The 22387-nt window shown below is 41.3% G+C and overlaps 1 protein-coding gene across 7 annotated transcripts in view; it reads left to right on the top strand.

Annotated features, from left to right (window-relative positions):
• ARHGAP24 (Rho GTPase activating protein 24) overlaps window positions 1-22185 on the top strand; it is a 185071-nt gene extending 162886 nt beyond the window's left edge. For all 7 annotated transcript variants that reach the window (XM_039551303.1, XM_039551304.1, XM_019293454.3 and 4 more), the window contains 6 exons: window positions 3572-3779; window positions 14151-14283; window positions 15034-15107; window positions 15517-15638; window positions 18151-19222; window positions 21455-22185. In XM_039551303.1, coding sequence (XP_039407237.1) covers window positions 3572-3779; window positions 14151-14283; window positions 15034-15107; window positions 15517-15638; window positions 18151-19222; window positions 21455-21698 — 1853 coding nt within the window. In that variant the 3' untranslated portion in view covers window positions 21699-22185. The remainder of the gene's footprint in view (window positions 1-3571; window positions 3780-14150; window positions 14284-15033; window positions 15108-15516; window positions 15639-18150; window positions 19223-21454) is intronic.
• Window positions 22186-22387: the final 202 nt, after the last annotated feature.

The following is a 22387-nucleotide window of genomic DNA, read 5'->3' as shown; positions in this document are numbered from 1 at the left end:
TCTCCAGCAGAGATGTTCTTGTTTAGTTACTCTAGTGGAAATTTACTTAAGAAACAGCATTTGAGATTTTCTCCGTGATTTTCATTGTGTTCTAGTCTCCATAACTTGGACTGTATTTTCCTTTCTTTTTTGTAAAGGAGATGCAAGTAGTTACCAATTATAGCTGATAGTGTTCATCATTTTTTCTGCCAAATATTTTGGAAGTACAGTTCTTCACAGGAATGCCTTTTGCTTCCGAATAGTCACCCTCTTAATGCTTGTAGACTCTTCATCTGCAGTATCTCTGTAGCAGTTAGTTGTGGCATGAGAGGGGATAAAAGCATTGGAGAGGGGCAGTGGAAGAAGGTGCACCTCAGCCAGCAGACAGCAGAAGGATGATGAGCCAGGTAAAAGCTATGACAACATGATGTGGAAGCAAAATCGTCACATTTCTGCCACTTCTGCCCCTGACAACAGAGTACCTTTGTCATAAGGCATCAGCAAGTCTGTAACTTCAAGTCAATATTTGTGCAGGCTTATCATGACTGATTCATTTCATGGCCAAGTTCTGCCTGGTGCAGTGTTCTACATTTGTTAGGTGAAGGAAATGCTTCCTTTGCAGAAGTTCAGCCTACACCTTAACACCAACCCAAGCCTGCCTGAGATTAATTCCAATGCCAAACAAATTGAAAAACAGTGTTTAATTCTAGTTACAGACATCTTAGTGCTTTATGGTTCCCGCTTGTTTTCATTTTGTGTTGTCATGCATCAGCAATTTATAATAATATAGGAAGGTTCTTTGCTCCCACTGCACAAGCTGCCCATATTCTGATTTTATTCATTATCTATTAGATGTGCTTTGAAAACCAATTTTAAAATGAACTAAAAAAAAGGCAGCATCCAAAAAATGTATTGATAGAAAGTGATGTGTTTTCACTGCAGTGTCATTACTAATAGGAGTTTCAAAGCACTCTGGTAGGTCTAAGAACTTATTCTCTCCTGCAAATGTAAGCTGCAATATGCACATTACTGATGAAAGGAAGTTCGCATGGTGAGAAGAAGGTACAGCCAGCAGGAGAAAGCTTATTCCTGCTAATTGTAGTGTCAGTGGGCATGAGTTGTAATTATACATACATTGTAACTGTATAATTGGAATATCCTATTGTATTTTGTTTGAAAAGAGGCAAAAAGTCTTGTGTTTGAAACCAGGAAATCTCATGGCTTCTTGCAAGAAAGCTCAGGCTATATGTTCATAGGGCAGACTGGACTAGGATGGCCAACTCCTGCACCTAAGAAGGAATAACCCCAGGGAAACAGCTCTGGGGAAGGGACCTGCGTGCCCTGGGGGACAGGCTGGACAGGAGCCAGGAGTAGACCTGGCAGCAAGGAAAATTGGACAGCAGTCTGGGCATTATCAGCAGTAGCAGAGCTAGCAGAAGGAGGAAAGTGATTAACATCCTCTGCTTAACATTTTTTAGACCATATTCCAAATATTGCATCCTTTAACAAAAACAAAACAAGAAACCACTGAAACCAGGTGGAGGTGGAGATTCATTAAAGGGAGTTGAGCAAAGGCTCACTAAAGTGTTCAGGAGCTAGAACACATGCCCTTTGAGGAGAGGCAGAGAAAATGGGGCTTGTTCAACTGGGAGAAGGGACAAACTGGGGGTCACTGAACAGCAGCCTTCTCGTATATTAACAACTTTGAAATCCCCAGACTCCCATAATCACACACATTCCTTAACTGGCGTTCACTGGTCCTTCTTCCCTAATTCCCCTGCTTTGAGGAGAGTGTAGCAAGTGGAAGGACTTGAGGATTTTGTGTTGACCAACTGCAGCTCTTAACTTGGACAAATATAGGAAACACAGATTCAATTAATACTCCTCCCACCCCCATAGTCAGTTTGTAGGAGGTTAGAAAAGTATGCAAGAATTAAGAAAACATACTTAGCATACTTGACTCCTCTGCCAGCCTGGAGGCCCTGAACTTTGTGGATGCTACATCAGCCAGTATTCTTCTAAGCTTGACTCACTCTGAAATTTCAAAAATTCCTTCTTTAACTGTTGATTGTTGGGCTTTGGGTTTTGTACAGCATGAAAGAAAGAGAGCTAATAAAGAGTGACTGTGTGATGTTCCTTCCCCTTACCTATTGCTGGCTTTGGCATCCCCAGGCATGGGTACCATGGAAATCACAAAATACACTGCTCTGCATCTCAGAGACTCTCTGGATGTCTTAGCAGGACATCAGTTACTCTCTCCAGTTATTTCCTCTGCTACAGTAAAAATAATTGCTTTTAAGGACAAACTCCAGACCTTCAGTATGGTTAACTTGAGACTTGCCCTACATCCTTGAGCATTTGCAAGGCAACTGTTCTGCCTGCAACTGAGGTGTAAGTTACCTTTCCTTTCTGTTAAAGGAAAAATGTGCACATTAAAGGTTACCCAGATGGATGCTGAATTGTAATCTATGGGTGAATTAAATTTTTAGTTCAAAATCAGAAGCCGTCTAGCTCAATTTTGGGCTTTTTTTTTTTAGAAAAAGCAAACCAAAACAATTCTGGTTTTCATGTTGAATATTTTTAAACCAGCAGGAACAGTGTGCTCAGTGAAGGGCACAATTTACTGCCTTTTTTTTTTCTTTTACTTTATAGTGTACATCATTGCAAAAGTGAAGTAGTCATTTGGTCTTTAATTTCTGATCGTGACTGCCTTAGAACTATTCATTGTCCTGCTATATATAGAAATTGAATTGCCTTGCTTCAGCCTCGGTGCTGTTCAGCAAGTGGTGGTCTCCAGAGAGAGCTTCCAGCACAGATGACATGCCTTGAATGTTATTGTGCTGCTCTGCACTTCGAAAGGAGAGGCAAAGTAAGCTCTAAAGAGTAGCTGTTGTTCCAGTGGTAGCAATGATACCCTCAGAGCAGGGTCAAAATTAATTCCGTCAAAAAACCTCCATTTTCTTCGGAGCTTAAGGACAAATTTTGGTTTCCTGCAGTTCATCTGACATATTTTACCTTTCATGTCAGGAACTTCTGCTCATACACAAAATTTATTATTGCTGAAGCAGATGGTGATAATGCAGTTGGTAATACATTGTGGATTTATCATTGTCTATTTGAAGAACAATAATTTCATTCAGTAGAGACAAAATGCTGAGTTATATTTATAAATATTTTTCCCTCCATGTGTACAGGTAATGTTCATATGTCTTTGGAACTGATACAGGAAGTACTTAATAATTAGACATCAACCAGAAAAGATGGAAATATGCATCACTTTTGAATCAGAAGTTTTGTGACAGAAAATCCTATTTGTGTTATTCCTGTGTTTTCTGTGCCTGTGGTCTTGCAAATAGTTTACAGTATTTTATTTTAAATAATGTTTTTGAGCATTGTTGTAAAATGTCAGCCAGCACTGTATTTCCAGATGAGTGTCAAGGGTGAAATTGAGCATTTTATTCTTAAGAAAGCAGTAGGTTAATTGTCCCGGCATTTAAATGACCTGCAGATTGCGTGGGTTGTAACAAAAGGCGTGGGCTCCTCAGATGTGTTTATGATGCTAAGCTGAGTCAGAGCTCTTTTTTTGGTGCAGGTATTTTTGGGCAGAAGCTGGAAGACACTGTCCGGTACGAGAAGCGCTATGGGAACCGCCTGGCTCCCATGCTGGTGGAGCAGTGCGTGGACTTCATCCGACAGCGGGGGCTGAAGGAAGAGGGCCTTTTCCGACTGCCCGGGCAGGCCAATCTCGTCAAGGAGCTACAGGATGCGTTTGACTGTGGAGAGAAGCCTTCTTTTGACAGGTAAAAGCCTCCAGCTGTTCCCCACTCCCTGGAGCCGAGGCAGGACACGGTGTGCTGGGCTGGCTGACCCACGGTGCTGTAAAACACATGGCAGCAACAGATAGAATGACATGTTTTTTGTAGGTTTCTCTGTGTGTTTCCTATTACCGCTCTGAAATGTCTTCTTTTTTGTTCTGACTTTGATGTTTGATTTCAAAGCGTTTCTGGAGAATTTCCTTTTGTGCAAAGTTGGTTAGGAGAAGTATTGCTAATGTTCTGGTTTAATCAAAAATATCTGGATAGCCTTGATCTTAATATCATTTGAAATGCAGTGGTGATGCTGGCATTTAGTCAGTTCCACAAAGGAAGAATTTCTGTTATCACCAATCTCAGTGTGTTCTGTTATCTATAAAATTGACTGGAAGTGAAGTGTACTTTCATGTATTCCTTTATAATTTTGGGCCTTTGGTCTTACAGTAAAAGTCACTCTGGCCATAAAAACAAACCTATGTGGTCTTGAGGGTCCAGGTTTGATTTGTATTCCAATGTTTATGCAGTTCTACAAAGTTAATGAGAGTTTGTGGGCCAAGGAAAACCTAGTCCTGTTCACACAGCTGTGTATGACTTTACTCTCCTGTACGACTAATTTTTGTACTCTCTTCCTGTAAGCATTGACAGCAGCAGTCACATATTCAGAGTGTGCAATCAGACAGACCTGGTGGATTATGAGTGCTACATAGACTTTTAAACTCTGGTCAGAATTAGTATGATGGTAATGAAATTCCGATTCAAGAGACTGTTAAACAGTGGTTGTCCTCAGCATGTGCCCTAAGCGACATCCATAGCACACCCCCACAGTGACATCAGGGTGCTTCACTGCAGTTGTGGGCCCAATGGGAATTAGGAGGAAGAGGCAGATTGCATTTGTTACACGAGATCTTTGTCTGATAGCAATCCAAGTAACAGGAAGGAAAGTGTAGCTTGATCTTCTAGTGCAAAAACATGCCATAATTCAAACCTGATTGCTGGAAATCATTTAGGTGCCTCCATTCCCTGTTCCTGTGAAGTGAGCCGATTCATTAAGCTTGAAGTTTTGTGCATCAGATGCACAGAAGGCAGACACTTGTAATGCTCTTTCATCTCCAACAGTTTTCCTTGGTCCTGACCCTCACTTTACAAGAAAAGTTAAGAATTTATAATGCTCTGGAAAAGTGATTTGTCTTCCTATGAGGTTTATTAGTTTCTTGTTTGAAGGTGAGTTAGGATAACTGATGAGTAAATGGCATTATGAAGCCAGAGGACTATGGGAAGTGACAGTGTTAGCTGATAAATGTTTATGGCATGCTCGCTTACTGTTCAGGTACCATGTAGCTTATTTAAAAATGGTAACGAAGCATCTGTTGGGTGCATCTTCCTTACTTGGACATTATGATAAATACTGCTGATCGCGTCTGTCTCTACCAAAGAGTAGGCAAATGGCAGAAACAAAAGGTTTTTCTATGCCTGTAAGCCAAATAATTGTGGAGGAAATGCTTAAGAAAACAAGCCACCCCGAACTGTGGGAAGATGATGTACTGAACACCCCACTGAGAGGTACAGCTTGAAGGAAGTGCACAAGTTCTAACTGCTCCAAACAAATGAGACCAGGGCTCAGCCACACTAATTTTTTTTCAAGGTTATCTAGCAACATCTTTAGCACAGACTAATGAGCCCCATGAACAGGTGTGCTGGCTGAGCTTTAGCAGATGAAAAGGAGAAGAGATTTTACATGCTACTGCTGTGAAGAATGCACGTAATTTCTACTCTAGCAATTAGGAACATCAGCAGGAGCTGCCTATAAATCGCTGGTCCTGCAGTTCTGCTTCTGAAGCTGAGAATTTATAGAACACTGACCTTGTATGTACCCGTGTCTTGCACAGGGTACTTTTCCTGTTTACTTTTTCACATTTGAGTTTGAGGAGGTGTGATTTAGGTGTAGCACTGGTCCAGAAGTCAAGCAGACATAAACTCTGCTCTGATCTCTGCTTTGTTTCCATTGGACATCTGCCTTTTTCCTCCAACCTGTTGTTCCATTTGTAAACTCTTGAGGTGAAGTTCATTTCATAGTGTTTACAGAGTACCTGTGTGATGACCTTGGTTTTGGGGTAACTTTTCATTGTGCTGAACAGCAGCATGGGCTCCAGGTTTAATGCAGCCAGTTCGGCAAGTTGAGCTCTTGAAAAACAGCCACAATATGAAAAGTGCTGTAGAGAAAGAAAAAAACACATACATTAGGCATCCATGCGTACTTTTTCTTGTGAACCTCCAGATCCACTGTGTTTAATCTGTAGTTACATGTTATTATTAGCCAAGCGTCCCATGGTGCAAAATTTACCCAGGTTCTCTCTATTAATTTATATTTTGCTGGTTCTCATACATCAACAGTAAGAGACTTTTGCAGTTAGAGCAGAGCTGACATTTTTGTTCCTGGGGCATGGAGCACAATGGAATACAGGTCACACTTCCGTAGCAGTGCTGGTTCACTGGCTCTGGCTGGGAGAAAGACTGGCTGCTGTCATCAGTGTTGGAACTAACACAAAGAGCTGATGTTTGAGGAGTTTGCCATTTTTCATACTCACACTTTTTCCATGTGCAGGTGCACATAAGTCAGACAAAGACTTCAGAACATGTGAAGATGCTTTGAAATACATGTGCAGGCTTGTGTATATTTTTGTGTGATAAATTACTGTTAAATAATTCTTCTCTTTATGCCTTCATAGCCAATTTAGTAAAATACGTAACATAGAATTAAAAGCAAAACCAAAGGTAAGATCATACACCCATGGTTAGTACTCCTTTAAAGTGTCATCTCTGTTTTAAGATGGTTGTACACCTTAAATCACCTTACAGGTGTTGGGAGATGGAGTTCAGAGGCACAGATCTGCTCTTTGGCCCAGAGTTCAGTTGCTGTCCACGGTTCTGTGGAGACCCTGGCCTTCTTTCCTCCCCTCTTGCCTTCCTGTCTGCACGCCTTTGGCAGAGAAGAACACAGAGGAAGCACAAGTAGAACAAATACAGCAAATTAGAAACAAGAACTGGAATAGCTTTGCTCAAAAGAAAATGCAGCCATGTTTTGAAACACAAAACATACCTGAGAAATGGTTGTACTCATGTGAGTTAGCAGCTGGATGTTCCAATACTGAAGTCAGTTATAAAAATGCAGTGGAAAAAACCTTCACTTATTAATTTTGATCTTGATCTTATGATTGGAATAAGATGTTGCTGAAGAATCATGTATGAGAAGGGAACAAGTATTTAAAATTTTTCAAACTCACAGACTGAGAAAACCCTGTGTCTGATCTGAAACATCCAGCCCCCCAGACCCCCTCTTATAAAAACTGGAACATCATCATTTCTTGCAGTATTGGAAAGGTGAGGTGCAGCTGCTACAGCTGAAAACTGCTGAGGCCTTTCATGTGAAGAAAAACACAGCACCTCAAAATTGTGTGTCAGTTCAGAAACAAAAATCAATAAATACCTCACTCCCTCTGAATGTATCTGCACATATTGTGAAATTTGCTTTAAGGAACTAGCAGTGCAATTAGGCAATCACTCATACTTGCTACTATTTGAAATATCCTTGGTATTTCCAGTACAGCTCCACCTCTGTGTAAAATTGCCCCCTCCAGGGAATCTATTTTCTTTGCCCTTGGGGTATTTGCTTCTCTCGTCCTGTGTGGCTTATGTTTTACTTATAAAGTCCCTCATCTCCTTTACAAATCATACATTTGTAATGATACAAAGTGAATTATGACCATTTGTTCTGTAAAATTAGCACAGAGAATATGGCACTGCATAAGGAAAATAGCATAAGGACTTGTTCTCCAGTTTTTACCTAGGAGGGATACAAAGTTGGATTTCTCTTTTTATATTGCCTCTTTCCATCTGCTGTTCATCACAATTACTACCAGATGACACGTGAGATAAGATTGCTCAAGGAGGAAAAATATTTGAAGTGTCACTGAAACAAATATTAATTAAAAAATTAATGTGATGATACATGTGGCTTGGATTTTCATAACTATTACTGATGTGTATAGTTCAGTAGTTCAGAAGAGCTCAAAAGTTTCATAGCCAGCATTAGTGTGCATGGACAGGAAAGAAGGAAAGTACAGAAATGCATATTTAACAAAGCATTTTACTATGACTATGAATTCCTCTAAGGAAGAATACAGTGTATTACAGGGCAAAATTTTACTGCTCTGGTCACCATTGCAGTCAGCTGAGAAAAAGGTACCTAAGTTGATAGTATGTGATAGCTGGGAAATGGTAGCTGTGACTCACTGGAGCCATGTAATCCAGAATGTAAACTGGTATGTTCCTGTGCATTTAATCACTGGGATTGTTGAAGCAAAATAAGACAGTGACGAGGATGAGGTGACAAGGAGCACATGCACAGTTCTTTTTTTCCTCCTGAGGCAAAGAACGCTTTAAAATTTTGGTGAATGCAGGAAATGGGACATGTCTCAGTGGGGCCGCAGTCTGCATTGGCACTGTGCAGATGGCAAGTAGAAAGCACTGGTTGTAAAAATTGTTCTTTGTTTTCCAGATCCAAGCCTGTACATAAGAACTTGTTTGGAAGCAGATAGTTTCCTGCAAAGAAGGGGCTTTATATGTCTTCCTACTGGCAAAGTGCACTAATCCCTAAAACTGCACAGCACATTTGTATGTGAAATGAAGTCTTTACTCGAAAGCTTGTTCCTGCCAAACACAAATGGCCTTAGGCTTGTGAAAATTCCTGTTTGTTTCTGCCTCTTCCAGACTTTCTTCCCTGATCCTCTCAATCTGCTCATCAGCTATACCTCTGGACCCACTTCCATGTCCTTTCCAATTCCAGGCCTTTTTCTAACCGGCTAACGGAAATAACTTCTGCATATGTCACAACTTAAAAGACCTAGTCTAGTAATTAAATACACATTAGGAGACATATCTATTGTGATGCAGGGGTCATTAAATCAGTTTAATTGGTATCCTGTTGTGTTTTTAGTTGGGTTTGTTGTCCTCAGAGTGTTTTTAGTTATTGGCAATGTGAATGAACATTTGTAGTTACTTTACATGAATTTCTGTTTCAGAAGTGGTTGGTTTGTCAGTTCTAATTAAAAAAAAAAAAAGCTACATATTTTATTTACCAATGACAAATGATTTCTTAGCCATGGTCACCTTTAAGAAAGGATGACTTTTTTTACTATGTGTAAGGTCTGAGAGAGTGTTTTTTTCCAAGCATTCACACCTGGGTTGCAAAATCTGTGCCTTTTTCTTCCTGTAAACAAGGACAGGTAGTTTATTTGTTGTGGGTTTCCATGTTTTTGCATGTGCTTGCAATCCCTGAAAAAAATCTTGGAAAAACTTAACAGTTTTTCTGAGCAATCTATCCAGCATATTCATGGGAGCTGGTAGAGGAAGCCCATCTGTTTCTTAGACCTCTGCCCACCTTACCTGAAAGCACTTGTGTCTCTCTTTAGGGATCTGTATTTTTCTAAGCAGTTTTTAACATCCTTCCTCATAGAGTTTATCTTTTTCTTTGTGCTAAATTGCACAAAATCCCAGCTGTCTTCATTGCTGTTTTTAAAGCCTTTATAAACCTGGGTAAATTGGCTGCTGTTACAATTACTGCAGTGGATATCTAACTTGGAAATAGAGTCTGCCAATCTTCAGTATTCCTTGTGGACTGTGGAAGGCAGCCTGCTTTGTAAAAATGGTGAGCACAGGGACAAAGGAGCAGGATAGGTTTGATTTATTTCTCTGTCTAAACCAAAAAATAAGAATTGAGCTCAGTTGATAACTTAAACTAGAGCCAGACTTCGCAGCAGCAAGGAGAGGAGAAGACTGCTCAGGGCTTAAAATGGTAAACACTTTCATGTATGTTCCACAAGTTGTAGGCAAAATTTAATCTGGTACTTAGATGAGGCACAGGACTGCTTGCACTAGATCTGCATTATGTAGGAAAATTATATAGAGTAGTGCTTTGAAGATACCCACATAGGGGAAGAAAAATCACATAGACATTAAGTTAACCTGACCTTTGAATTTCTGAACCAAAGCCTGACTCCCAAAATCAATCAGACTGGTACACAAACTGTAATGTTCTCCTTTGTTTTATTACCAGGACTCCTAAATTGAATTATAGCCTCACAGCTTGTTGTTCCCTACTGTTTGTTCTTCATGCAGACTGTTTATGTACCATCATGATCTAGAGCTATTTTTGGCACAGCATTAATCTTTCTGTAATGTGACCTTGCCTTGTTAATACTTCCTCTCACAGAGTTTATGAGGGGCTTGTTGGCTTTGCGCTCTGAAGCGCTGACTCCAGCTCTCTGAACACGCTGTCTGCTTGTCTGAGTGCGAGGGTTATGCCTGGATTTCTGGTGACCTGCTGGGCTTCAGTGAGATGGTTTATGGTAGAGAGAGTGAAAAATTTCAGGCAGTGTAATCGGTCTGACAGCCACTTCCATGGTGTCTGTGGTATCACAAAGGAAAGTGCTGTCAAACAGCAACGCCATGAGAAATATTAATGACAAAGTTCAGATGAATAGGGCCTTGAATATGGGCAGTCTGATGACTAAGGAGAGGCTGGGACATATTTGCATTTGTCATGCCTGTGCATGAGCAGTGTTGGAGTGGGGGGATGCTCCTTTGGAAATGCCACCATGAATGCAGTATTAATATTTTGGCGAGATAAGTCATCTTTGTCAGACCTCCCATCACAACATACCAAAATAGCTGTTCCTCAGCTTGCTGATGCTTTTTATGTTGCATTCAATTCCCCACTCTGTGCTTTGTCATTCCCATTTCAAGCTCGTAATTGTGCACTTGGAGAAAGTCTGCCTCAGTTAATGAGAGTTGTTCCAATTTAGATAACAGAGGATTTTCTGCCGTAATTGACATACTATGTTTTAATAAAAATTAATGAATACTTCTAATCTTGTTAATTATGAATGTGTAATCATGAAACACTTTGATATTACACAGTCAGATAGCAAAAGAAATATGAAGATCAGTGTAATCATTAAATTTCTGTAGCTATAATGATTCTGGAATGTAGGCAAGGACGGTGCTGAAGGGGGAAATTCTGCCCTGTCTTAAACTGATCAGCTGTAATTGGAAGAAGTCCACAAGGAAAAGGTCTTCCACAGACCTGCAAAGATTCACATTTTAAAAACTACACCAATTATCCTCAAGGAAGAAATATAAGTGCTGTTGTTTGACTTAGACTGCGGATGGAACACCGTAGACTAAAAAGGGGAATAAATGCTCCCAGTCCTCCAGTTCAGCACTTCTTTGAAACCCATGGCTGTCCTCTGTGGCTGAAAAGTGCTTAGTGGTATTCATGGACTGAAATACCCAGAACACAAATGCATTAGGACTGGAGTCTGGCATTTTAAAGTTTTCCTCTGTAATTTAAAGCAAAAAGTGGATAAAAAAATACTACATTGCAAGGTCTAAACAAGTCTCACATTCTGAGAGACGGTCTTTTAGTTACATTATTTATAAAAATACCGTCATTTTTGTACCCCCAGTTGCACTCAAAAAAGGTCACTGGCTTTTGTCTAAATGTTGATTTAAAAATCCGATTCTTAAAGATCTTGGCAAGCAGTTTTTGTCTGTGTATACAGACTGTGTGCATTTTGTTTGTCCTTCCAAAATTTGTATGGTAATTTCTGTACAGATAGACTAAATCCTAAGAAGTGGTCCCGTACAGTTAAGGGAAAAAGTAACTGATGTTCCATAATCTTACTTTACTACCCCACCATCTCGTGGCAGTCTGTGGTATTGCCTTAGAAAATAATAATTTAAAAATGAGTTTAAAATATTGCATGGGTGTCTCTGTCTCTTAATTGCGACCTGGGTTTTTAATCCCATCCTATAAAACACCTTTCTGTATGCTTGTAAGTACAGCATGTGCTTCAGGAAGTTAATTTGAGAGCAACACTCCCCAGTTTCCTTCCTCCTCAGCATGCTGCCTCCCCATTTCTCTCTCAGTTCTTCCATGGTAGACCCACAGTGTTTGGCACTCATCTTACCTCTCGCAGTGATAATCTAGCGGTATTTCACACTGAAAAAAGGAAGTTTATAAATTGCATTCATTTTCAGGGCTTCTGTCCCCTTCTTCAGCCTTTTTATCCTTCAGCTGCTGTGCCCTCCAGGAACAAGTATTCCACACAAAGGACTGGTGTGGAGTTGTTCTTACATACTACAGGAAGCATGATCCTGGCAGTACAAAGAAGGGAAGATGTTACTGTGTAATCCCCTTACTGAGAGACCTGTGTGCCAACTTCTAATTGTTCTTCAGTAATTTCCCTCACTTAACCTCCTTGATTCTTGTATTTTGGAAAGACCTCTCCAGTTTTATGCAAATAGACTCTGCAAAATGTTGTTAAGTTCTTCAGCTAGGTGTGAGGAGTTTCCTTGCTTAAATAACAAAACCAGTAATAATAAAATCTTCAGAAAGGCAATCAGTGCTGAATTGGGACTAGGTAGAACAGAAAGGTTAGAGGCCAAATCTGAGCTAGCATTTGAAATCTCATAAAAGAGTACAATCATACCTAGTTCCTTGCTAGTAGTTCCCCACATTTGTTATATATGCATCCAAAAAGTGCAGTAGGGTAAAACCACTGTTTTGAATTGAAGCCACTCTACATCAAAGGGTTGCAATCAAGAGATTAGAATTTGAACTCTCTTTAGAAATGTGGGTTTGCATTAGTACTTCGTAGAGTTTCTCTAGAAAACACTTTTTTGAATTTGGGCTGGGAATTATTCATGTTTGAATTAGAAATATTTTCTGCAAATTCATTTTGAGGAGTTTGGTGGTGGTGAACATTTAAATATATATAGTGCTTTATTGTCTCTCTTCTTTTGTTTTGACATACCATACCACATTGCTCTGGGTTGTTCTCACCATTCTTGTTAAGATTTAACTTAGTAAAAGCCATTACTGTTTTAACAGATTATTCCAAAATAATGATTAACATACCTCTAGCAAAGCTTAAGTGCCTCAAATACCAATGGTTCCCTTTGAGACACTGTGAGTTTAAAAAAATACTCCACGTGTGAAGTCTTCAAAGAAAAAGAAAATATGTAACAATGCATAACATAAAAATACATAACATTGTAGGCATGTGTGTGCATTTTCTGTTTCTTACTAATGAAACTGGCAAAATTTAGTGTCCCCTTCTTTGATTTTTCAGAAATCAGAGTGGAAGATAGCAGCTTGCAGTACAAGTCTTTATCTGAACCAGGGAAAGCATGTAGAACATTCCAGTAAGGATTTGAATAAATGCCTGAGTAGCTAAACCCAGAGATGGAGCCAGACATAATGCCAAGAGAGCTTTCTTCATGCATTAGCATGTGCCTTATATGTAATTTCTACTTACTTATTTTCAGATAAGTACTCCTAAGTTGTAACTTTACCCACCACAGAAACATTGAAGCCAAGTGGGATTGCCTACTCTGAACTTGTGATTTCAATCCTTTTCCTCGTGTTCTTACTTTTAGTGTGCCTGATAAACAGCTGAGGCTCCTACTAGCTGTATCCAAAAAACCCTTACATTTCTGCAAGTGCACTTACGGGAAGTATGTCGTATCAGGTCTTTGACTGTTGGCCCTGTGATGTTACCTGTTGTGCAGGCATTCAGACACTTTCTGTTTGGTGCCTCAGCTTACTTGGTACAGGATAGAGCTAAAACTCATCTCCCAGGGATTTGAGGTTCCGAGTGTAAAGTATATCCAGGTTTTCAGTGTAAGAGTACAGCTAAAAGGCACAGTAGTCATTTTGTGGGAGCCCACAGGAAAAAGATGCATGTCAGGGAAAGAGCTGTAATTCCAATAGGTAGACTTCAACTAAACACCTGTGGTATATATGATTTCCTTTAAAACCGGCTTCCTGAATACTGATAGCACAGGAGGTGGTGATCCACTGGAATTGAGACATGCTGGGCATGTTTTGGGAACTGGGGCCATCTCTAGTAGGAGAATAATCCCCACTGTGTAAATGTAATGCCTGGTTTCTGGCTCAGGTGAAAACAAAAAGTGTGATTTAAGATGAATTTTGCATGTCTGAAGGGACATGCTTGTCAGCAAGAGCCAGGATCTATCTCCTCCATGCCTGTCTCTGCACTGTAATTATTTATGGTAATAAATCATTGGAGTTGACAGACATTTGCCTGTGGGTATCCTGAGTTATTCATAGGACAAAAAAATCCAACAAAAAACAGATTACAGGTGGGGTTTGTAAATGTATTTATTGCTGATGAGTAAAATGTGGGGTGACAATGGAAAAGTGGCAGGTTTTAGCCTGTCAATGTCACAGTATCATCCTGATTCACATTAGTGACTTCTTGTATTCCACCCCAACAGCAACACAGATGTGCACACGGTGGCTTCACTGCTCAAGCTGTACCTAAGGGAACTCCCAGAACCAGTCATACCATATGCAAAATATGAAGATTTTCTTTCCTGTGCCAAAATGCTCAGCAAGGAGGAAGAAACGGTGAGTTGGTAACTCAAGTAAGATGAAATAAAAGGCTGTTCCAGTTTTCAGGAGGAGAGAAGCTGGTGGTTGTCCTAATTTAAACGAACATCTATTAAATGAGGCAGGTTTTGTAGGAAAATTGTTGCCACGTGGGTCCTTTGGAATTCTGAATAAAGGTGTGTAGCATAACCTTAGCTGTATTTATTGCATGTCACTGAATCGAGTTCAAGTAAACATCACTGTAGCCAATGGCTTCCATTTTGCATGGAATAGACTTACATTTCCATGGGTTAGATTCTGAACTATAAAAGGAAGGGTCTTGGTGGTTGCTGCTCAACCCTTGCTGTTAAGTCAGGAGTCATTTATTAGTCAGAATCTAGTATGGACCTGAACTGGGTAAAATAACCAAGTAGTTTCTTACAGGAAATGTGAGCTAGTTCAAACCAGAATTGTTTCTGGAAGCCTTGTTGTCAGCAGGAGGAATGGAGCTGCTGGTCAAAAAAAAAAAAAAAAAAAGAGTAAAAGAAAAAGACATGATGAAACCAAGATATTTATTTTCTTGTTTATTTTTTTCCAGAGCTAACTCTTGTTACCCAAATCCAGAATGGGTTCTACAAGCTGTTCTGATCATAACCTATATTTAATGCTGCAGTTTCAGTGGTGTGTTTGTTGTCTTGCAATTGGAATTGCTGACTTTTTTTTTTAATCTGATAAAGTGTTAAAAAACTATGCTTACTCACTCTTTATTTTTCCTTAAACTTCTTAAAGGGCCTGAAAGAACTGGTGAAGCAAGTGAAGAGCCTGCCAGCTGTCAATTACAATCTGCTGAAATATATCTGTAGGTAAGTGCTCTTGCAAGAATATCACAATGGTATTTATAGGTGTGAGCTGACAGATAGACCTGTCTGTGGATGTGCCCTGAAGGAACAACATTACTCACACTTGGAGGACTGGTGAACTCAAGTGAAGGTGCTAAAGCTGTAGATCTACTGCATGACTAATTAGTAATTTGCTCTATCAAGATTGTGACTTTCTTTCATAAGCAGGCAAGGAGTGCAAGAAAGTAGAAGTGAATACATTCTGTCCTCTTGATAGGACACAGTGTTTCCCATTTCTAACTGCGGTTACTGGCTTTGTTTACATTTGGAATGCAGTACTTAAACTATGTTAAGGAACAATTACATGCTTTGACTTTTTTTTTCTTTAATTTCCTCCTTACATGTTCCTTAAGGACCTCTTTCTTCCCCACAGATTCCTTGATGAAGTCCAGTCGTATTCAGGTGTAAACAAAATGAGTGTGCAAAACCTGGCTACAGTTTTCGGCCCCAACATCCTGCGCCCCAAAGTGGAGGATCCTCTGACGATCATGGAAGGTGAGCTTACTGTACATAACTTGTAAGGGAAAAGAAGAAAGGTCTTCAGGTTTATTACCAGCACATACCAGTCCATGCAGTATATGCAGTAATATATCTGTTATATAGAGACAGAAGTTTTCAACCTGCATGAGCTTTTGGGTTAAATCTTGAAGGTTAGTATAAAAGCTACTGAAATGTGCAGCATTGCAAACAGACTTTGCATGAGATTGTTCTGCCCTGGCAACTTCACTAAACATGGACCTTCTCTCTCAAAATTTCCTGCTAACATGGCATGTTCTTGCTCAGCATGTGCAGTTGGAGTGCAGTTAATATTTTACCTGTGGTTCTTGAGGACGAGGAAAAGTTCAGGTTCACACTGCAGTGACCCGTGTAGAACCCTCACGAGGCAGTTGTATATTACATGCCTTCCTGAACAACAGGAATCAATTTACCAGCTGCATGCTCTCACTTACAGCCATGTTCAGCTGTAGCATTTTGCTGTGTTTAAGATAAAAATATGGACGTGACCAAGTCCTCCTATAACTTTCTTCTAGACTTAATCTTTGTGACTTTAACTCTCCATGAAGTACACGATGCCTTTTCTGCCATCAAACATGTTTTGTTTAATGTGTAGGATTTACTCAACTTTCTCAAAAATTTAGGGCTGTAGGCAGACTGTGCACTGAAAATGCTACCAAAACTCAAAAAAAGCAGTTTTCATAGTTTATTTGAGAGTGTGTGGAATTACTCTTTTCCTGTGAGTATGATGCTTTTTCTCTTCCCCAGATACAACAATGCCCTGTACACTTTGTTCGTTTACTTGTTTTTCTAAAGTTTTTCATTTCCTCCTTCTTCCCTTCAATTCTTACCACAACAGCTATGTTGTTGTGAACAGAAACAAGGCATTTCCAAATCATGTATGAAATCCGTGAATACTGTCTGAGCAGCTCTCCATCCTGCTTATCAACAGCCCTAGAATTAAAATGATGGTGCCTGTTGCAGGAAATGGGATGGATGCTACATTCGCTGTATGAAAGCACATACACTTTTTTAACTAGTGAGAAACGGGTTTGATTAAACAGATCTATGACCTTTTAAGCACACCTTTAAGATTTGACATAAGACAGTGCTGATTTGCAATTGGGCTACACATACTTAAATGTGTATGTAACAAAGCCCCTATACACATTGATTGGTGCTCATGGCCACCCTTCATCATTTCTCTTTGCTTTTTGGAAGATGCAGAGTGCTTTTCTTGCACAACTGTTCAAAATCAGCCATGCAGTTACAGGGAACCATATTTTTATGATGGGGATGAGGAGTTGGTTTTGTTTGATTCAGCAGAGATGGGGAAATTTTTTCCTGTCAAATGCAGTCATAAAAGTTGCCTGAAGACAATGCAATGTTTGTAGTCAGGTTCTGCACATAACAGGTAATGTTCTCAGAAGGAATGCAGCTAAGTATGCCATGGGAGTAGCTAAGTGAATTTTCCTACTGCCTAGTTCTAATGTATCATTTTGCCTTAGCAAACAAACGAGTGAGAACACCTAAAAAAGATGTTGAGTACCCACATTGAATTGATTCTTGGTACTTGTATTTTAAAAGGGTGAGATACAAAATCCAGAGTATTACAAAGGAGTTGATGTTAAATGATTTTCACAGTGGGAATTTATTGATTAGAAGAGCGCAGCATGCCTCCAAAACCTTTGTAGCAGTTTAAAAATGAGGTGGTTATTGTAACTACCTTGACCTTGTTCCTGAAATATTTTTAATAATCCTTAATAAGGGTCTGCTTAGCAAAAGAGTTGCACATCTTTATCTTGCCAAGTCCAATTCTAAATGCTGGTGTGTAAAGTGCAGTGCAGTCAAGTGGTGTGCTTTAAGAGGAAAGGCGGCCGCCTGTTAGAGGAAGCAGCAGGCTGTGGTCCTGCATTATTTCCATAGTGTGCTGTAATGTGGCATAGTTCTCTGGCTGCATATAGTCTCACCATGGAGTGGTTAAAGGCATTCACATTAAATTAATTCTCTCTCATTACTGCACTGTTTTGCTTCAGAAGACTAAAATGTCTGTTCCAGCAGTGTAAATCCCTTGCCTGCCCATTTGCTGTTTAACTGCCAAGCACAAGTGCTGTCCCAGAATGAGACCTTGGTCTTAAAACGTTCGCCACATTGAGTGGAAAGACATCATTTAGAATGATGTTACCATGTTCTGCTCATTATCTCCTCCTGTGGTCTTCAGGAAATGCAGTTACTGTCACGGTAACAGCTTCTTTGCAAATGTTCCTGTTGTTTTTAGGGGTCTGTGAGGCCTTGCTAGCTTGGTGTGATGGAAGGAAAGAGGTAATGCTGACGTGGCCCTGTAGCCAAGAGGCACTTCAGCCTTGTTAAACATTCTGGGTGTTACACAGATGGATGCATTGTGTCAATGTTTGTGTAACCGAATGTTTGCTAAGTATTTGTGGAATCTGATAGATAAAATATGTTTATGCCTTAAATAAAACAGGCCATTCACAGCCGCGTCTCCTTTCAGGTACAGTAGTAGTCCAGCAGCTCATGTCAGTGCTGATTAGCAAACATGAAGAGCTGTTTCCCAAGGATATAGACCCTCAGATAGGACCCGAGGTGTGCAACAACAACAACGAAATTCCAAAGAAAACTACTGCAGGGCAGCTACAGAACAAAGAGAACAACAATACCAAGGAGACAGCAGTGAGGCGCTGCTCTTGGGACACGCCTGAGTCTCCCCAAAGGGGAAGCATGGACTGTGAGTCTCCGACTGCTCTGCCAGGTAGCAAGACAAATAGCCCCAGGAACAGCATCCAGAAACCAGATGTCACCAGGAGCCCGCCACTCATGGTGAAAAAAAATCCTGCTTTTAATAAAGGTAGCGGCATAGTCACCAACGGGTCCTTCAGCAGCTCTGTGGAGGGCCCGGAGAAGAGCCAGACCTTACCAAACTGCTCCCTGCAAACCAGGAGAACATCATCCCTGAAAGGGCCGGTGACCAAGATGGGGACACACAGCGTGCAGAACGGAGGGGTGCGGATGGGCGTGTCCAGCACAGACGGGCACAGCAACACCCTCGGCAGCCGGAGCCCGGGCTGGGCGCCCAATGGCTACGTCACTCTGAGGGACAACAAGCAGAAGGAGCCATCGGTGGGTGAGTCAGGCCAGCACAACAGGCTTTCCACCTATGACAACGTCCACCAGCAGTTCTCTATGGTGAACTCTGATGACAAACAGAGTGTGGACAGTGCCACCTGGTCCACATCCTCATGTGAAATATCCCTCCCAGAGCACTCCAACTCCTGTCGCTCATCCACCACCACCTGCCCTGAGCAGGACTTTTATGCGGGTAACTTTGAAGACTCTGTGCTGGATGGGCCACCACACGAAGACCTCTCTAACCCGGGTGACTATGAGAACAAAAGTGACAGGAGGAGTGTGGGGGGCCATAGCAGCCGAGCCACCAGCAGCAGCGATAACAGTGAAACGTTTGTGCCCAACAGTACCAACAACCACAGTGCTTTGCACAGCCTGGTGTCCAGCTTGAAGCAAGAGATGGCCAAGCAAAAACTAGAATATGAGACAAGAATAAAAAGGTAAGGTAGTTTGGCTCTTTGCCATCTGACTGCCTTTTGCAGAGTAAATCCAACTTTTCCCTCTCGTGGCTTGCACTAGCTGCAGTCACTACTGTGTCACTCACTAGGTGCTTGCCAATGGGTTTGTCATCTTTCAGTGTTGACATTGCTTCAGTGATACTGTGACCCAGAAGAGTTTGTTTCAGAGCAATTGTTTGCCATGGTTGTGACAGGTTATCCTGTTGGTGTCAAAAGTAAAGCCAGAACCTTGTGAGTGTCTGTATAAAATCTAATTAACAAAATCAGTAGGCTCTCACAGTGTTTCCGTTAGTTCACGCCTGTTCTCCAGAGAAAGGCAACTGAGTGTCACATTTCAGTGAAAACAATTTTGTGGCATATTCAACCTGTACTTTTTGGGACTGGGGAGACTGCTGGACTCCTTTCCAGTCCTCATTCCTCTTGAGAAAGTGCAGCATCTGGGAGTTTACTCGTGGTGCTGTCTTTGCTCTGCTGCTGAGCCTTTCCTTCACAGCTCATACCTGTTAAAAGAGAGCAAGGGAGGGATGTGTCTTTGTCTACAGATAGTGCCAACTCTGCTCGTACAGAGCGAGATTGCTAGGGTGGGTGGTTGTAATGATCAGTGAATAACCTCAGAGTCTGTGCTTAGCATTAATTAGTGCACTCAGCAGTGCAGAGTTGTACTCTCTTTGTAATAAAGGTTCTTCAGTCAAGCTGTTCAGGACTTTCTGTTCTCACCTCTGTTCAAGTCTTTCTGTTCTCGCCTCTGTTACACGGCAGCTCTGTGCGCTGGTACCTCTGGCACTGCAAGTCACAGATCACAACGTGTGAGAGCTGCTGGCAACAGCAGCTGCCAGTCAAAGTGCAGCACATGGAGTGTTGCAGTCTTTCACCTGCATCACTATTTTCAGCACAGTGTGCAGTGTAGTAGAGCACTTCAGAGAGAGTTTAATATATGTGATGGCTGTGTGTTTAGTACCACTCACACCACAGAGTCTATAATGGTTTGATTTGGAATGGACCTTAAAGATCATCCAGTTCCAAGCCCCCTGCCATGGACAGGGACACCTCCCACTACACCAGGTTGCTCAGAGCCCTATCCAGCCTGGCTTTAAACACTGCCAGAGATGGGGCATCCACAACTTCTCTGGGCCACCTGTACCAGTGCCTCATCACCCTCAAAGTAAAGAAATTCTTCCAAACATCTGATCTAAACCTACTTTCAGTCTGAAGCCACTCCCCCTCGTCCTATCACTACAGCTCCTGACAAAGAGTCTCTCTCTGGCTTCCCTGTAGGCCCCCTTCAGATACTGGAAGGCTGCAAGGAGATCTCCACACAATGTTCTCTTCTCCAGGCTGAGCAGCCCAGTCTTTCTCAGCCTGTCTTTGTAGGGGCTGTGCTCTAGTCCTCTTAAAACTTCGTGGTCCTCCTCTGGACTTGGTTCAACAGTTCCATGTCCTTCTTATGCTGGGGGCACCAGAGCTGGACACAGTATTCCAGGTGGGGTCTCACTAGAGCAGAGCAGAGGGGCAGAATCCTGTCCCTCACCCTGCTGGCCATGCTGCTTTGGATGCAGCCCAGGACACAGTTGACTTTCTGGGCTGTGAGCACACATTGCCAGCTCATGTTGGGTTGTTCATCAACCATCACTCTCAAGTCCTCCTCAGCAGGGCTGCTCTCAATCTCTTTCCTACCCAGCCTGTAGGTGTGCCTGGGATTGCCATGACACAGGTGTAGGACCTTGTACTTGCTTTATTGAACTTCATGATACACATATTTACAGATACATGTGGGTCCATACTGGCAAATAGATGCAGCAGGCAGATCAGCTGAAGAAAGGAGACTAGCAGTGAAACAAAGGCATTCAGGGCACTGTTCTTTGTGGGTGACACTACTGCAACTAGCAGCAGCCGAGTGTCAACACTTCCAGAAGTAAAAGGAATAGTTAGCCTACTCCTGGAGAATTAGATGGAGCTGTTTGCTTCTGTGCCTTTTGCTGTTCAGAGGCATTTTCTAAATCAGCTACCAAAGAGGCATTTTTAATAAGCTACCAAAGTGCTTGCCCTGTGAGAACATTTCTTTGATGAAGCCATTGTTTGTAGATATGCCCATCAGAATTTCAGTCTAAGCTTTATAAATGAAAAGACGTATGAATTTGTTGGTGGTGTGCATTTCTGCTTGAGTAAGTGAGGAGTTCTGCTCAGGAGCTGTCTGCTTTTATTTCCTTCATGCAGCTTGGAGCAGAGAAATCTCACCCTGGAGACTGAAATGATGGCCCTGCATGAAGAGCTGGATCAAGAGCGGAAGAAGTTCACAATGGTGGAAATCAAAATGCGTAACGCAGAGCGGGCGAAGGAGGATGCCGAGAAGAGGAATGATATGCTGCAGAAGGAAATGGAGCAGTTTTTCTCTACTTTCGGAGAATTGACAGTGGAGTCTCGCAGACCAGAAAGAGGCAACACCATCTGGATCCAGTGAGATTTGGAAGCATAGACTGTGGGACTTGAGGAAGGGCTTGGGGGTATTATACTGTATCAGGTGGCTGGTCACCTGTCTGAGGCTAGTACTCAACAAAATGTTACAAACCCTTGAAGAAAGAAATCATACATACATTAAGCACTCATATCTACAGTGTGTACTTACCAAGTTATACTCTTTGAATGCTTCATGAGACTACTGTCAAGTGTTACAACTGGATATGTGTATATAAATTTAAAAACCACCTTAGAGCAAGAGATGTATCTGAAGAAATATTTTAATGCAAGTCTTGTATTTAAACTGGTAAATTGAAATGTTGTTGCAATCAAGCTTTATATAAAGGCTTTTCTCCCTTGCACTTAATGTAATAAGCTATTTTTGGCATTGTGTTACCATCAGCTTATTTTGTATATCAAATGGGCTTTTTTTGTTTTTGTTTTGTTACCCCTTTTACTGGGGAGTGAAGATAAACAGATCTGTTAAGGTAGATGTGTGGATGGCTAGCCTTGATTTGCGTCGCTTCCAAACAGACAGCAGGATGAGAAACTCAAGTATGCTGTGGGCAAAATAAAGCAGTACTGGTTTCACAGAACTGATGGCCAAGGGAGAAAGTTGTGGGGCAGCCCTATTGTAAAATAACACCAATATGAAGGATATTAAGTCAGCCAGATTGGGGACAGTGGCAATGG

The sequence above is a fragment of the Corvus cornix genome, chromosome 4 (assembly GCF_000738735.6).
Source record: "Corvus cornix cornix isolate S_Up_H32 chromosome 4, ASM73873v5, whole genome shotgun sequence".
In the NCBI taxonomy this organism is placed as follows: Eukaryota; Metazoa; Chordata; class Aves; order Passeriformes; family Corvidae; genus Corvus; species Corvus cornix.
The sequence above is the reverse complement of the archived record's forward strand: the minus strand, read 5'-3'. Positions and strand labels throughout refer to the sequence as shown.